This window comes from Crocodylus porosus, unplaced genomic scaffold (genome assembly GCF_001723895.1).
Source record: "Crocodylus porosus isolate Cpor-Errol unplaced genomic scaffold, CroPor_comp1, whole genome shotgun sequence".
NCBI lineage: Eukaryota > Metazoa > Chordata > Crocodylia > Crocodylidae > Crocodylus > Crocodylus porosus.
Genome location: NW_017728920.1, coordinates 15,777,239 through 15,795,513, shown reverse-complemented (window position 1 = coordinate 15,795,513; position 18,275 = coordinate 15,777,239). Strand labels below are relative to the sequence as shown.

The 18,275-nt window shown below is 40.3% G+C and overlaps 1 protein-coding gene across 1 annotated transcript in view; it reads right to left on the bottom strand.

Annotated features, from left to right (window-relative positions):
* PTEN (phosphatase and tensin homolog) overlaps window positions 1-18,275 on the bottom strand; it is a 64,796-nt gene that overhangs the window by 26,746 nt on the left and 19,775 nt on the right. Inside the window, exon 3 of the mRNA XM_019538609.1 lies at window positions 8,057-8,101. Within this exon, the coding sequence (XP_019394154.1) occupies window positions 8,057-8,101 (45 nt within the window). The remainder of the gene's footprint in view (window positions 1-8,056; window positions 8,102-18,275) is intronic.

The window sequence follows — 18,275 nt, the reverse complement described above, 5'->3', positions numbered from 1 at the left end:
AGAGCCGTGAGAAACTCGTCTGGGGGTCCCAGGGCAGGGGCTCCTGCTGCTGTGTGCACTCCAGGCAGAAGCGAAGGGGCCCTCTGGATCTGCACCTGGAGCGGAAGCGGGCTGCCATGGAAGGCTGGGGCAGCAAATAGTGCCGGGCTCTTCCTGGCTTGGGGACTGGGCTGGGGCTGCGCTTGGTGGCAATGCTACACTGTATCCACCTCATAGCTCCCCTCCCAGGATCACCGCCACCTGGCCCTAGCGCATTCCTGACCCCCCCCGCCCCCACTTCCCCCTCCCAAGAGGCCAGTGCAGTCCTGGCTGTAAGCACACAGCCCACCGTTGCCCTGCATGCAGATCTGGGGGACACATGCCCCCCATGCTTCCCTTGGGGGTGCGTGCAGCAGCAGGAGCCTCCCCCCCACCCCGGACAAACTGCTCACAGCTTCATCCTGCAGCCTACCCCAGCAGGGCAGTGCCTGCCCCTGCCCCATTCCCTCCTTCACCATGGGGGCTTCAATCAATCTGCACCCTCTCATACCCCTTCTTCCCCAACAGACTTACCAGCCAGACGGTGCTCTCCAAACTGCCAGGCTGCACTAATGGCTGCATGCATGTTTCAGCTGCCCCCATACATGCAACATTTATTGGTGACATTACTGGCCACATCAGCCAAAAAAAGCTGATTGCCTATAGTGTCGATTGCCCTTTTATCAGTGTCAGTATGATATGGACTGATGCATCGGTGTACCTGTTCTCCTTACATAGAGAGTGCTTCAGTATAAAGCACTTGGGTTTACTGCAAACCACGGGGTGGATATACAGAAGTATGCATTCTGTAAGTCAAGAGTCACAAATCAAACTCAAGTCCATGACACAGGCAAATATCACCCTGAATGAACAGAAATGTTATGTACTTGTTTAGTCTTTCAATCTGCTTTCCTTCTAAAGGATAATGGATAATTTTATATTCTAAAGAATAAGCCTCTTCCTCATAATCCTCCTGTACTGTAGTTCCTACACAAAGCAACAAGGCCAACTCTTTTAAGAAATCTTTAAGAAGAGTCCTTAAGAGGTACAGGCGTGTGGGAAGGAGGAGAAAGAAAAAGGGTAGCTGTGGAGAGGATATGCACAACTCATTTGTCTGCTGTGATCATGATCAAGCCTGCTGGAAACGTCCCAAGCAGATTCTGAAAATATTGGTAGGTTTTACATTTGTTGTAAAGGGACTTCCAATTCTCCCATCAAATCTGCTGTCATGGGGATGGTGCTGGCCTTTTCTTCTGAGGGTATTCGGGCTCCTTACACTAAAGCCATGAAAAATGTCTTTTTTGAGGCTGGTATGATTTTGACTATAACAAGACACAACACAAACTCCTGAAAACTGCAGCATGGCCCTGAAGTCTAGAGCACTTCTTCTTCCCTATTACAAAGCTCCATACCCTTCAAAGACCAGATCTCTATAGCAGCTTGCCCCTTTTCTGAAATGCTTGATACTAACAACAATGTGGACTTCTTAGTCTAACAGCCACGGCCTCGTGGTTTTGTCGGATACGTTCATGGCTATCACCTGGTTTCTACTGATCTTTAGTGTGAAAATCTGGACAATAAGGGCTTTTTTCCTGGCCAGGATGTTGTATTTTACAAACAGGGCATGCTACTTTACAATATGGAGCTGGGCTGAGACAAAGGTCCATTTTTTCAGTCCTATTCTTTTGAGATACTTTTGTGAACCTGGATTCCCTTTTGTACTTCTGCTGTCAGACTCAGCTTGAGCATGCTTATAAATGTTCAAGGCCCTTCAGAGATACCTGGTGCTTCTCTTCCACTCATTTAGCTGTAGACCGGGGGGGGGGACACACATACGGACACACCAAACAGACAGCTTGTGGGCTGAATTCAGACTGCAGAACCACTATCTGGCTAGCCAGGCTCCTGGAGGGTCACTGGACGTTGTGAGGGTGAGGCCTTCTGTGGAATTCAGGGCTCTTTGGTTCCACTAGCCATGACTATCGGTAGTGAGCTTGGCTCCTCACCACTAGACCCCTTCCTACTGGTGGGTCTGCTACTGTCATCACCATGGTGGCTGCCCCCATATCCTGGACTGGATCCGGCCTGTGAGAAGCCCTGAAGGCGAGTCCTCATGTGGCTACCATGAGCTGTCAGAAGCAACTGAAAATGTAGGGACATCTGGCTGTGTAAAGAATGACCTAATAATGCTGCTGGTGATGTGGTGAATCCCCTACTCAAAATGTGAAGGTGGGAATCTGCTCCAGGACACAACAATCCCTCAAACAGAAAAGGTGTTGTACTGCAAGAACATTGGACAAGTGAGGTTTTGCTTGAGAAAGGGCCCAGAATTCCCTTCAGTCATTTACTGAAAGTAGGAGAGAGAGTCTCTACCTGTTATCAATGAAAATATGTAGCTCAATAAGTGTACTACTAGTATACTGTACTAATGATAGGCATTGGATTCAGTTTAAAGACTCTAGACAAGCTCAGGCACCTCCACTGGTGGCAATAAGTACCAAGTCCTCTCCCCTGTACATGATATCAGTAGATCAGACCTGGAGCCAGGTTTCAGAGGTTGGCTCTTTGGAGAAATGGTATTTAGAATCCTACTTGAGTGACTGATGTTAATGACCAGGTTCATACTCCACACAGCTCTGTCTGTGCCAAATTTTAGTTTCAAAGTCACTGGCATCATATCTATCACGGCTGCTAATGCCTTCTTCAATGCTTTCCCTTCTTTGGATTCCAGCATATGACATCCGCTTGAGGGAGACGTGGCCAGAGATCATTCTTTTGGCTACTCTCTGGATATTAGTAATAATTTCTTCTAGGTCAAAAGTGACTCTCGTAGACTCACAAGCATGTAATTTGAGCAAAGCATCCCTGGACTTGTGAAACTTCAAACAAAATCTAGCACAAAGAATCTGTTAAGAATACAGCTGTTTCCCAAGCAGATGAGGCATCAATTTTATCTGTATGCTGGAATGAGGTTGTCATGGTAAGTCCATGGCAATGGTTCTCAACTTTTTAGATTTAAAGCATTCAGTAACTTTCTAAATTTACTTTTTGAAATGGAGTATTGTTAATTCCACTTATTTTTTACTACAGAAAAACAGAGCAATTCTGTTCTAAAGAACTCAGAAAGACAACAGGAAGGTCAGAAATATTTCTGACACTATGGATTCCTATGCAAAAATCTCTAGAGTTTATCTGGAGAATCGCGTGAAGGTGTCTCTGTACATCAAATGGTGTTAATACAGTATGGTACCCTTAAAAGAATTCCACAGCACCACCAGTCTCTGACAACTTATGTCTCTCATGAAGTGAAACAACAGATATGAAATACCTTGTGCAGTTTTAAGAGCACCAGACTCATGGCAATCAAAAATGGTGAAAAACAGATTTGAAATGCTCAAGAAAATAATGGGTTGGTAGGTTAAGTGTCAGGGGAACTGGTGATAGGTTAAAACGCAGAACAGTTGTGGCTGTGTGTTGTAATGGGAGCAGAATGCCACAAAGGACAGATGCACAGCCCCAAACACTCCTAGTTACAATATTCTGACAACACATGCAGGACCCACATGCATACCTATACTAGAAACCATGGCTGATGCACATTTTACATAAAATTTGCATACTTTTTTCATTTAGCACTTCAGAAGCATTTGTTTTAAAAATGCAATTAGAATGTATTTTAATACTATTTAAGGTAGTAGCTGAACCCCTGCCTAAAACCCCATATCCTTTTTACTAATGCCAGCAACCACTGTGTTTATGTAACCCTCCCTGCCATCAAAAATCCTACCCGTTTTACTGTTCTCAATTTTTAAGAGGTACCCAAAATTTTAAACTGCCACAACTGAACTTGCTGCCAAACTGGCACCTTCTCAGTTCTATTCCCAATAATTTAGCTCACAGAAATGAAGGCTAAAAAGATGACAACAACCTATTTCCAGCAGGTGGTAGCACACCAGAGGCAACTAATCCCCTTGTAAAGAATGTGTACACAGAAGCAGAAGGGGTCACATTAATGAATAACTAAAAAGCCCCTTGCAAAGCTTCTCCTTTGAGCAATTACAGACTGAAGAGGATGAGAAACAAAGACCAGACTGGGAACAAAATGGGAAAACACTGTTTTTGGGGAGCTATAAACAGAAGATAAAAATAGAAACAGGTTAAAAAGGGGCAAAATGTGAAAATGAAGCTAAATGGTGAATATGCACAATACAAGTAACAGCAGCGAACAGGAAAAAGGGAGTTGACAAAGAGGAAACAATCACATTTATTAATATTTACTAGGAAACTGGAAGTTCAATTACTACAAACTATAATAAGGTTGTATCTGTCCAGTTTCAGCATTAGTTCAACTAAATCAATAATCAGTTTTCATAAAATTGATGCAGATGTCTGGTGTGCACACTGTTATAGGTGTCATACAAAAAATTAAAAGAATAAGGTTACAAAGTCACGCACTCAGAAATTTAAAAAAAACCACATGCTAATGATACTACACTGTCTTACAGCACTGCTTTTTCCCAACAGGACTTCTGCTTCTTTTTTTTAAATGAAATGAACTCTCTTAACAACTCAAGAGTCTTGAGGCCCAGCATCATGGGGTTGTTCACTACTGGTTTTGTTTGTGGGGCCCCACACTATTCTCTATTCCCACAAGGGCCAAATGCTGGACCATAAGGACATTTACAGATTGTTTATCATAGATGTAGTAGCATTCTATTTTAAAATTCTGTTTTCATTCAAGGGCGTACGTTGTAGCCAGGTCAGTCTAAGGGCACAGGCAGACAAGGTTCTTTGGGTAAGTCTGATCCAGAAGAGCATCCACCAAGTTTATCAGGGGTGACCATCAGTATCTGGTGGAACGTTTGTTCACCAGAGCACCCCAAAGGCTGATGAGGTCAAACAGTTATAAACTACTGCAAGACCATTTCAGGCTGGATGTAAGGAAGAATTTCTTTACTGTCCGAACACCCAAGGTCTGGAACAGCCTGCCAGAGGTGCTTCAAGCACCTACACTGAACACCTTCAAGAGCAAATAGGATGCTTATCTTGCTGGGATCCTATGACCCCAGCTGACTTCCTGCCCTTCGGGCGGGGGGTTGGATTCGATCTTCCAAGGTCCCTTCCAGCCCTAATGTCTATGAAATCTATGAAACTGCAGATGCTTCCCCACCTGATGAAGAGTATTTAAAACTGAAAGCTTGCTAAGAAGAATTTTTCCAACTATCTAAGTTGGTCTAATAAAATGTAACAGATTTACCCAAAGAACCATGTCTGACTATTTTCATTCAATACAAGGTTTTGGAAAAAATATTTTAAGCACAGTTTCTCACGGTGAAACTCCAGCCAACAAATGAATGTAGTGTTTTAGGAAAACCACTAAGTCACCTGAATATAGTCTAAAGTTAAACAAGAACAGAAAGTAAAATTGATCTTTTTAGAGCACAGTGGGGGGGTTTTTGCATTGAGGTGAAGAAGACTGAAAACTGAGCTTCAAGTATGCACCAGCAAAAAGACAACCCAACTAAAATCTTCTACACGTCTGAAAAATTTGTTTCATAAATGGATAACATTAGAAAACATTTAAAAGAGCATATTGACAATAAAAATATATCAAAACCACTTTTCTTATTACAGCTCTTCATTTTTAAACCAAAAGTTCTTTAAAAAAAAATCATTTTATCATTTGTTAAAGCACTGCACCCTTCACCTCTTCTAAAACTCGCAACTAATTCTTAGTTTTGGTCATAAGCTAAAATACAAACTGATCTAATGTTTTTGCTTCACTGTTTTTCCTGTCACCATCTGAGCCCATTTCAAATGACAAGCTCGATATTAAGCAGTTCAGCACTGCCTGATCTTGTGAATGATATCAAAGCCACACTTCACCGAAACTGACAGTTGAACTCAGCCCTAAGAAGCAGGAAGAAATGAAGTTATATTTATACTATTTTGCATTCTTCCAAAAACCAAACTGGTGCTTATAAATAGGATCAAATAATATTTCATGGGTGGCAGGCATGCTTTAGGAGGACAAAATAGTCTTCGGGTTGATCCTCACCATTCTAGTGCAAGACCTATTTAATAAGGACGTTAAGAGAATCAAAGCAATTAAATTTAAAACGTAATCTGCAAATCATCAACTCAAAACAATCTACTTGGCTTTGATTTAAAAAAAAAAAAAAACAGAAAAAAACCCAAATGAATATTACAGGCTTCTACCTTTCAGAGAAGAGACCAGCTAAGACCACAAGATTGCCACTTTGACAGACATCTCAAAATACCAATTTATCTCCCAAGTAAGCTAATAAAAATTCTCATGAATTTAGCTCCTGAAATGGCTATATAAAATTAGCATACTCCCCTTATATGTACACCGGGTAAGTAAATAATTAAAATTCAACAAAATGCCAGTATTGGTTGCCTACTGCTTATATTTATGACAAAACACCTTTATCTACATATTTCCACGTGCAAGAACTATTTCAGTACGCAGTATTTTTCAGCTTAACTATCTACCCTGTAAGGTAATTGGATGCTAGTTAAGCATACAGAAATGGTGGAGAAAAGGCAGCTACTGGAAGCCCTGCAAATGACAGGAGCATACTGGTTTCACAACCATTTCCCCTGATTTTCAAAGGCTTCTAATAATGTCCCTGAAACTGTTAGAAGATCTGAAAGTGGCAGGAACTAGTCAATGTCAGGACTGTTAATCCCAGAGCACAGAGAGCACTGTGTACTCAGATAAGTGCACAGCCGTTTCAAGTCCCAAGGTTACACGCTTACATAGAGTACACTGTATCAAGGGATTTTAGAAACACTGCCCCTTTTAGGCTGTAAATAGTGCTAGCATGTCTTTAAGTGGTAAATTATATTCAGACTAGATGGCCTTCTAGACAGCCTACTAGTAAAAAAAAAAAAAATCCAATAACTGGAACACATTCAAAATTTTCCAATAAAATCATTAAGTCCATTCCTACCTGCACCTTTTTGAAAGGCAACCCTACTATATTGTTTAAAAAGACATTCCATTCCTCATTAAGTTTCGCATGTTATGTATTTCTAATATGTTAAACTAGATATTAACGAGACAAACATTTTCTTTTATTATATTATAAGTACATTTAAGCTTTTAATAATTTATTGTTCTCAGTGTGACAATTATTGGGACTTGAACATTACACTGATATATTCAATTAATAAAAATAGGAAATAAAACAGAATTAAGGAAAAAGTAGTATTTTGGAAAACTCAGAGATCGATAAATCACAAGGATTACCCTTCTCAAATTCTATTTCTCCCTCTATTTCCTATCCCCGCCCTTTTAAAAGCACATACTCCAATTTCAACCACCACTACTGTAACATACATTATCTTTACATTTAAAAAATGAAGGAACAAACCCATTATCAGATTTTAAAAGAAGTTTCAAACAAACAAAAGGGAAGTGAGGATCAAAAAAGAAATTGATAAAATCCCACGAAGTGTTTTGATATAAATAGTTAAGTAATACACAAACTACATCATTCAAAAAAAGAAAATATTTACTTGTAAAAATTAAGACAACTCACCTCTGTCTGCTGCAATAACTTATTCAAAATAGTACACAGGAATAACAAAGGATAGATACAGATGCAAACAGGAGAACCTAGGCAATGATACAGCACTATGGAGAAGCAATAAGTAATAAGAAAATACATATTTTTCAATTTCTCTATAAGACATCATTAATATATCACAGAAGCCCTGCTGTGAATTACTTTTTCATTTCACCACATGGTTACAAGCTCTAGGATGGGATGCATGCCAAGTCATTTAAAGTAGATCAAGTAACATGAATCTATGCCAGCATTCCATTTAACCTCATCATTACAATTTACTAAATGAACTAACAGTGCTCTCAATCGTTTTTCTTGAACAAATTGTTTCAAGAAATCTGTAAAACAATATCTCAAACTGCCTCTGTATAGAAACCACTTTCACTTATAAGCTATTTTTAGAACAGGGCATTTGAAAGGTGTAGACATAAGAATGTACTTACAGATTGTATATCTTGTAATGGTTTTTATGCTTTGAATCCAAAAACCTTAAAAGAGAAAAGGCAATGTATATGAATATATTATGTTACTATTATTTCAAAGATACCTTAATACATTTCCAGTATCACCAAAATATTTTCAAACTAGGCCTGAAGTTCAGGGTAATCCCCTCAGTATTTCTTGAAGGGGAAAAAACAAAACAAAACCACCACCCCCACAAAAAACACCAACCGGGGGCGGGGGGGGGAGGAGGAGAGAGGATCCTGTAACCCTTGCTCATACAAGCAGCTCCATTAATACAAAAATAGATACTTTTGTAAATAAAAGATAAAGGATTAGGTTGTCACTGTTAACTACAATTTATGTTTGGTAGTCACACTTCATTGATCAGCAGTGTAGTGCACTGATGCTCAAACTTTTAGCTCCAAGGGCCAGATGAGTGGCATGTGGCCAACCCACAGGCCAATCCCTCATGGGGTCAGCACCTGCCCCAGCCCTGTGCATACCATTTAGTGTTCAGGGCCACACACTATCTGCCTGGCCGGGGGACACAGGTCCAGAAATCTGCCAGCAGTCGAGCAGGAATTATCACTGCCACCACTCCCCTGCTCCTAAATTTCTGAGCCTCTGGAAGGCTTGGCAGACCATGCGAAACAGCTTCATGGGCCAAGCACTGAACACTCTGGACGTACTACATTTTCAGCTCATGTATATATTAAAATGTAAAATTTACATTTTTATAAGAAGTATGAAGGTTAAACCCAATATATTTATTGTGAAAACAGTATTTCCAACTTAATCATACACTTGAAACTTTTTATGGGAAATATGTTATCTATTGAGCGATTCTATTACTGATTAATGCCACGAACCAAGAATTTAAAGAAACAGATTCTAAGAGATATAAATGACCATTATTAATAGAACTTTGACCTTCCCGACAAGGCCAACAAAGGTGCCTGGAAACAGTGAGGAAGAACATTATGGTTAGGGACCTACTCAAACTGCAAAAAAAATGGCAGTTTTCGCAGCAACCACAAAAAACCAGCAGTTTCCACAATTCTGTGCAGAATCCCCAGAAAATAAAACCTTTTTAAAAATAAAAATGCCAGCTCACCACCGATAGCCAGCACCTGCTGCAACCCACTGGTGGGAGAAAGGGAAAAGCGGGAGACAGGACAGGACACACCACTGGCATGAAGTGATGCAGCCAAGATGTCAACCACTCCCCTCCACTGCTGACTGGTTGAGGGCTGCCTTTTGGGCAATCAGTGGCAATGGGTAGGAACACAGGAAGGGCAACCCTCCCCACCAAACAGTTTCAGGGTCGGAGCAGCTGTAGTAAGTCTGGGAAAATGGTGGCTGGTGCTATATTCCGGCCATGAAATTACACATCTGCTGCCTCGATTTGGGATTTTTAATCTTCTCAATTAACACAATTTAATCACTCAACTTCCCTTCCATTCGTGGAAATGTAATCCTCTGCAACAGCCTTAAATATTTCATCTAACAGCTCAAGGAAATTACTTTGGGCTAACTTCTATACTTTATGCTGAATTAATGGAGGAAGGAGAATATATCCATTGTGAAGTTAACTAAGTCACAGAAGTCAGGAGGACACAGAGTTTACGTTTTCAGAGTATTCTTACCCATATCTTTACCACTACTATTCATTAATGAAAATAAACGTTACATGCATAATTTTCACAGACCTCAGTTAAGACGATGTAAAGTAGAATTGCCGATTTACTTTTTCTCATGTCCCAAAATAAGTCTGAGGCATTAAGGTTGCAAAACTAAAACCAAATTTTTTTTTAATACTTCCTTCAATTAACATATTTCTGTCACACACAAAAAAAACATGGTGGAAATCTGAGGCCAAATTTAATCAGATTTTTTTCCTTTAAGCAGCCCTAACTTGTACCAAGTTACAGTCAACAGAAGAGAAAGCCAGAACCTAAAACCAGGATGCCAGATTTCTAGTTCTCTTCTCTTATCACCACACTGCTCTAAAATCTGAAGCTGTAAGTTTACCTGAAGTCCTCAACTATTAAAAAAGATCATGTTCCCCCTGCTTTGCCCCTGCCTGTTAAGATACTGCCCCAAGACTTTTCTCTTATTAAGCAAGGAGGAAGACAAAAGCTATCTTCTCTATGGTGATGCAACAGAAACTCTTCATGCAGTAGCTCTTAGAAATTGAAATTGCCATGATTGTGTGTGTGTCACCTAGCAGTGTTCAATAAGAAATAACATGCAAATGTTTACACTTAACATCATCAACAATGTGTATTTGCACATCAGCCAGAAGGAATTTAATTAGCCATGGCAGAACATGCTGTTCAAAATGAAAAGAAACACAAGCTGCTAAAATCCTGGAAAGCTGAAGCAAAAACAAGCTCTAGTTATCAGTCATAATACTCCAGAAGAGCCTAGAAGAACTTTGTGGTTAAACTGATGCGTTAAAATAAGAACAGATGTGAGTAGACATCGTGCAATACTGAATCCCAGACCGCAATTTCATCCATGGAAAAGGAAAAAAAAATATTTCAGAGCAAACTACTATTGGCACCTTTGTTGGCAATCTCAGGGATGTCAAGGAACTCTGTCAGGAAGGCTCATTCCTATAGGTAACTCCACCTAAATAAAGCTAGAAGGAGAACAGGGAAAGCTGAATTTATTTGTGCCAGTAATTTTAGTTTTATGGACAGATTTTCCAGTATCCAGAATTATCAAATTAGGCATTTTTTAAAACCCTAAATTAACAAAATACTCATTGCAGCAGTAGAAAAAAATATTGAGTGGCTGTCTATGAAAAGAGTATGTTTCTAGCGACAGAGTATTTGCAATACGATACTGTCATTAGTAAACTTAACATGACACTGACACCAACTATTCAGAAAGTATGTTGGCATGTCCCCAGAGCCCTTTACTAATTTATCCTGGACCTTGAGCAAATGTACCCTGTACATGAATTTTATAGAACATTTTATTAAACTCAAAGAAAATAAAGATTTTAAAAGTGAAAGATAGTTACTCCTGCTAAAATATTGCAAGTTAACGCATTTGTACAGTCATGCTTCCTGTTTGAAAATGAGGAACTCAAGATAATGTAACTTAGGTCACGTCCAGTTCCTCTGCAGCCATTTAATTCACACACTTTTCATATCCAGAAACAGCTGATTGTGTTATGCTACTGCTTTGCAAAATAGCTGTTTGCAAAATTAGTTCCTCCATGAACTAATACACCTAACTTTTAAATGATGGAATTAAGTTCCATTCATCTAACTTTAAGGTCTAATTTACAGACAACATATTGCATTTATATACTTAAATAAATTTTACTTTTCTACATTCTAAAACTACTAGGGTCAATATACAGAATTGTGTAAGGCTGTCAGTCAAAACCAAAAACATTAAAACTACTTTCATTAGCATGCTGAGTAAAAATTTCCAGCCTGATTTTCTGATATTTCACGTCTAAAATCTTTTCTGAAGTGTGTCTATGTACACACACACACACACACACACACGCGCGTTATCCAGAGGAAAGATGCAAAGACCAATTGGCTTAAGTGAAAGCCGGAAATTACTTGAGATCAGAAATACCTTATGGAACACCAAGGCAGATCTGCTCTTTGTGCCCATGTCTCCAGGCATTTCAACACAACCAGTCGAGGAACACACAGAAGTATTCCACACGTGCTCCATGTGATATCCCCCAAAACAAGGTTTAACCTACGACATATGTAATGTTCTTTTCAGGGAACAGCCTGTATGGTATTTCACCACAGTATTCCCTAGCATAGTGCTCAGACCAAGCAGACATGGCCATAGATATTGCAGACTGATACAAAGGGACAAACAGAGTTCTATGCATCACTCCTCAAATACTCTCAGAAAGGTTCAAAACACTGGTGCTTTCAAGATGAGGGTGATTCTCATCTGGGAAGTGTATAGAACAAGCTTCTCAGGAACACTATTTTCTAATCTTATTACTTCAATTTAGCATTAAGGAACAAAAAGCAAAAATTGATGCAAGTGAAGCTCACTGAGCACTGCTTGAAATGAAGGTAGTCTGCTATGAAAAGAATGATGATTTTGCAGATATTTTGTCGGTCATGCATAAAAGTGATTCTTACTACAAATTTATTTTGCTTTCCACTAGAATCTTCTGCATTTCATTAGCCAGTACAGAAACTTGAGTTCAGGATGGAGAACACAGCTGTAGTCTCCATCCTGGCCTGCCTTGCCCTGTGGTATCAAGTCTCCAACACTGGAACTAATGACAAATAGTCTGATCACTGACAGTGCCTTGTCAGGATGATGCTACTTAATACAGTAAAGCTCTCCTATTTTACCTTGGTGTGCGGTATGAAAGACCAGACAAAACTCACAGAGGAGAACTTGAGATCAGCCAAGCAGGCACCTATCTGTCAGTTTAGATTTTCTTCTTGCTCGGGCAGAACTAGTAGCATGTCTTGGGCCAACAGTGGCACACACCTACAAGACATTTTTCACACCCCTGGAACAGAGGTCCCAAGATGAAGTCCTTCAGTGGCCACTCAAGTACTACACTTCGTTCAAGTCATTAGGAATGCTTCTTTTTTCTTTTTTTGCCTAACAAAAAGCAAAGTGGATACGTGAATATTACCTTTACTCATATGCACTATTTTCACTTCCAAGAGAGAACTATCATCTATCTATTGAGTAGATGTGAAGTATAGTAATGTGATGCCTGTGAGTAGCTGCAAACAGCTCTACTGAGGTAGGAAATCATTTCCGGCAAAGTGGTAAATGCTGAATTCCTTTGGAGTTCAGCATGCAAACTGCATGGAATAGTTAAGCTTCACATTGACAAACAGAGCAAATGTGAACAGCACTGAAAATGGTAATATCCAAAATGGGCCGCCTTTGAAGCCTGGTCCCTAATCTGTCAACCACTTCAATAAAAAGAAGCAATTTTTCCAGAACACCGATGTCCATCTTAACAAGATTAGGACACACTTTTCTAAGAGATGTGGCACACATGTCTGTTATCTAACAGTCAGTTTAGCATCAATTTGAAATTGGATTCACAAGGAATAAGCTTTCATTGGTTTGGGTGTTTTTGCTTTTGGTGTTATTGAAGCAATACCCATCCACTCAGTATGGCTATGCTGCACAATGCAACACAGAAATGTCTCATGAAGTGTCTAAACAAGTACAGCTACTGTAATGCACAGCACAATGCAGGCTAGTTTACTTGCTTCCTTTTTCTGTGGCCGTACTACCCAGCTGAGGAGAGTGATTTAGGTTATGCAAAGCTCCGTACTACCTACTATGCTTACAGAGAAGTGGTTCTCAAACTTATTAGACTCGAAGCACCCCTTGGAAAATGCCAGCTCTTAGTTTTCGTTTTTTGACTACAGAAAAATACTAAAGCAATTCTTCTGTTTAAAAACAACAACAACAACAAAACACAACAAAAAACAAAAACCTCAGAAAGAACACAACAGATCAGAACTGTTTTTGATATTATGGACTCTTATTTGAAATACTGGGTCTCTCTCTTGTACCATGTGTAGGTGTTTAGACATCTAACAGAGCTAACACTATGGGCACCCCAGGGTGCTGCAGCACACTTACTGTGAACCACAACAGGTCAGAATGTTTTTAGCATTATGGATTTCCATTTGAAACCTCTGCATTACTTTCTGAATCATGTCTACACACCTATCAGGCTTGCTAACACCATATGGCACCCTTGAACCCATCTCAAAACACTGCACAATGTCATAGCACCCTGGTTGAGAATCACTGCTTTGGAGTTTCTAGTACCCAAACTAGTTTGCTTAGAGTTAGTGCAAGCATCTCAACACTGCCTTTTATTGTACAATGCAGAAGAAGTCTCAACATCTGAACACACAGCAGAATGGAATTTTCCAATTCTTGGTTTGAGAAAGTAAATAGCTAACATAAGGTTTCCAGAGCAAGGAAATCCTAAAATTAACTGCCCCGTAACACCCAGCGAAAGTGAGAATGGCTACTCTGGAAGGCTGCCTCACCTAGTATCAGACTAGGATTTTTCTGGAACTAATGGTAACACCAGACTGAGATTATCAGCAGTTCTCATTGATCTTTTCTTGCTATCCAGTGATGAAACGAAGAAAGATACCAGAAGTGTTGCCAGGTGAAAAGGAGATGCAAGGATTACTTCAATTTTAGAGTCATCTGGTGAAGAAGGGTGGGAAGCGACAAGATCTCTCATGGTTCCACATGGAGATGGAGAGAACTGTTCTGTATTACAGGGAGGGATCACTAATTTACTGTCCATCGGGAAGAGTTCAACTTCTATAGATTCATAAGAATAAAGAAATAACATCTAGGGAAGCCCAGAAAGATTCCCATAAGGTAAAGTGAATATACGAACACTGAAAACAACCTGAATTGACTTTAGTAGCAAAATCAGCTCCCTTATATGGCCATAAAAAAAAAAGATGCACCTGACCAGACGCAAAGATACAACCCAGAAATTTTCAAGCCTCCATGCCAGAAAAAGTACATGAATGGCTGAGTGAGAATGTATGCTTAATTTGAAAGTTAGAGAACAATTTCTGGTCTTGTCTTCAAGTTAGTATTTGCATCAGATTTAAAATATATTCAGAAAAAAGTATTGTATGCACTAATTGCACCTCCCAGAAGTAATTTATCCAGAAAAACAAAATGCAATTCCTCAGCTAATGACTACTGCACAGAAAGGTTAAAACAGAAAACAAAACTATTTGTAACACTAAATCAACAACAAGCTTTTTGGACAAAGGTAAAATGTTTCCCCTATAGGGTACTATTCTTCACAAATTATGGTTTAGAACAATAGTGCTCAACCTTTTTTGGCCAGCAGCCCAGATGGGCAGTGCCTGATCCCTCCAAAAGGTGAGATCTGACAGGACCTCATTTGGCTGCGCAGGGGTAGAGAAGGGGGCAACCTGGCCCTAAATCAGTTGGGCAGTGGAAGGGGACTTGATCTTACCCAGCCAGGCCCTGCAGGGGGAACAGGGGGGGGAACAGGGGAGGGGAGCTGTGACCCAGCCCCAATCCAGGTCCACAGCAGGAAGGGGGCACGGTTCAACCACAACCTGGCCAGATGGAGGGAAGGGGACATGGGTTCGCCCTGCAAGTGGGGGAGCATGGAGGGAAGGAGTGAGTGAGGCCTAGTCCTGAACCAGCTGTGCAGGGGGAGGGCACACTGCCCCTCCCTGTAGCAGGAAGGGGGTATGGCTCAGCCCCAACCTGGCTGGATGGAGGGAAGGCGGTGTGGCTTGGCTCCAAACTGGCAGTGTGGGAGGAGGGTTGTGGCCCAGCTCCAACCTGCTCTGCAGAGCTTAGAATTTGGCAGTGGGGGTGCGTGGCATTATTAATGGGCTCTGCTCTCTAGCTGCCAAATTTTTCAATTTGCGGTGAGCCCCACGGGCCAGATTCCAAGGCTCCATGGGCTGCATTTGGCCCACAAGCTGGAGGTTGAGCACCTCAGGTCTAGAATGCCGAAGTACTCCAACTAATAGGCTGTTATTTAAAAGGAGTCCTAGAAAGGCAGGATGATCTTGGATATGAAGAACAATGGGACAAGCTACCTAGAAAACCTATGGAATTTCCATTCGCTGGAGATTTCAAGAAGAGACTACCCAGGCATCTACATGGGACTGTTTAGAGACAGCAATCCCAGATATATAGATTTGGACTAGAAGAGTCTGAGATCCCTTCCAACCCTAAAACTCAAGAAGCCCTGGACTTACTGGGAATATAAAGCACACAAATATACACCATGGTAGCTCAAGAGTTGCTACTGAATCTGACTACATGACCCTGCTTCCCAAATCCTAAAAGCTAATGCTGACCTCCAACCCCTTTATTCCTCATGAAGATCTGTTAATGGACTCCACATTGTTTTATACACACATCCCCACACAGTCCTTCAGAGGACCTGTGTCCTTCTCCTGAAATCCCATGTCCGACATTTTACAAAGTACTGTTTTAAGGAAGTACATCCAACTATACTGGCATTGTGTTTGTACATCTGGAGTACTTTTGCATCTAGACACAAAGACCTATTCACAATGCAAACTATACAGTTGTCTATTTCAGTACTGCCAGCCTGGTGCTCAACATAGTTAAGCTTCCGTAGACAGTGACAAAGCATGTTAAATCCTTTACTCTTAGCTGAGATAGTGTTTAAAAACAAGCATTTCAGCTAGGTATTTGGGGGCCACATTTTTGCCACCCACAAACTGCACCCATTTATGCTTTAGTGTTCAACTATGCTCAATATCAACCACTTAAATTAGTTGTTAAGCAACTGGTGTTCATTATGGTTTAATTTTCTAGGACAGACAACATCAGAGAGCTCTGAAAACAGACACTATTACATCTCTTCTCCAGAAAAACTGATTCCTAATGTTCGAAATAATACTGGAAAAATCTTATTTCAGTTAAACAGTGCTAAAGATTCCCCAGTCCCCAAAAATTTTAAATTGGGCTTTTGATGTTTTTAGTGTGTTTATGAGCTAAAGATATTTTTTCCTCCTATGTATTTGGGGCTTTTCAATGTTTCCAAGTATTTTATACGTTAAAAAACAAAAACAAACCAACCACCATTTATCAAGACTGAATTCTCCTTTGCTAAAGCCATAACCAAAACAGCAACAACGTTGCAACTTGAAAGACATTATTTCAAAGTGGTCATTAAACTGGTCAATAGACATACAAATATTCAAAGCACACAAATATTCTAAATCACACTGTAAAAGCTGTTCCAAGGAACTTACATCTTCATGTTCCTATACCTAAATTTTTGCAACATTAACATTGTTTCATTCCAAATTAAGGTTACAGGCATTTAATTCACTCATACTTAGGGTGACCATGTGTCCCCATTTGGCCAGGACACTCCACAATTCTGTAACCTGGTCCCAGCTGGTTCGTCAGAAGTCCCAGGATGGAGTCTGCCAAGGAGGTAAGTGGCACAGCTGCTGCTGTGTGTGAGCAAGGACGTGCCATAAGCAGGTGGAGTGGTGCCTGCTGCAGTCCACCCACCTGCCTTGCTCCCACATAGAAGCAGAGATGCCTGCCTGTCTGGTGCACCATGCTGCTCTACCTCCCCTACCAGACTCCCTTCAGCCTGGGACTTTTGATCAACCAGCCACAACAAATCTACAGCATCCTGGAGTGTCCTAGCCAAACTGGGAGATATAGTCATCCTAATTACACTGTCAAAAACATGGAGAGCCAATACTTATATCCTAAAAGCTGATGTGTGCTCCAAAGTGGCAACTCCCTCTCCTCTTGTAAAACAGTTAAAGATTATATCTGTCCATAGCTTTTGTGCACTGACCCCTCAGTGCTTGTGGGTTACCTTTTACTTGTTTTCCAATTGCTACAGGACAGAATTTTCAGAGCACCCCAAGTTATTTAAGAGCATGACTCCTGCTGACGTTTGAAAACGTTTGTGATCCTAACCCATCTGTTCTTTTCGAATTCTTCTGCTCCACATTTAATCTGAAAGCTTAACGTGGTGGTTTCCAACCTTTTAAAACTCAAAGCACCCTTTTCCCATAACTTTTCTGAATTCAGCATAAACTTTTCTGAAATGGGGGGGTTTGTTTGTGTTTGTTTTTTAACTATGAAAAAACAACAGAGCAATTCTTTTGCTACAAAGAACTCAAAAAGGTCACAACAGGTCAGAACGTTTTTGACACCAGGGATTCCTATTTGCAATCTTCAGATTTATCTTGTGAATCACGCACAGGTGTTTGCACACCTAACAGAGATAATACTGCATGGCACCCTTATAAGGATCTCATACCTGGAGTGTCACAGTACCTCACCTAAGAGTCACTGCTCTAAAATAGCCTATGTTGAAATATACTAGATGCATTTTAAAAAATAAACTTGAGTTCAGAGTTACCTTTAAAATTTTATCCTTTTAGAGAACAACATCCTAGTCTTCCAACAGGGATAATTTGAACTTCTTTTGTGAAAAGAGCATGCTAAGTAGGACTTATTTATAAGTTGATTTTTTTCTTCTACACTTCAGATATTACCTGCATAACGAAGTGCAAAAGCCTTCATCTGTAAACCTGTTTCTATTCACTAGCTGAAGTCAACGTTAGATATCTATATATATATAAAATTCTCTTTCGAAAAATAAAGGATGTGAACAAGCATCCATTCTGAAATGACATCAAC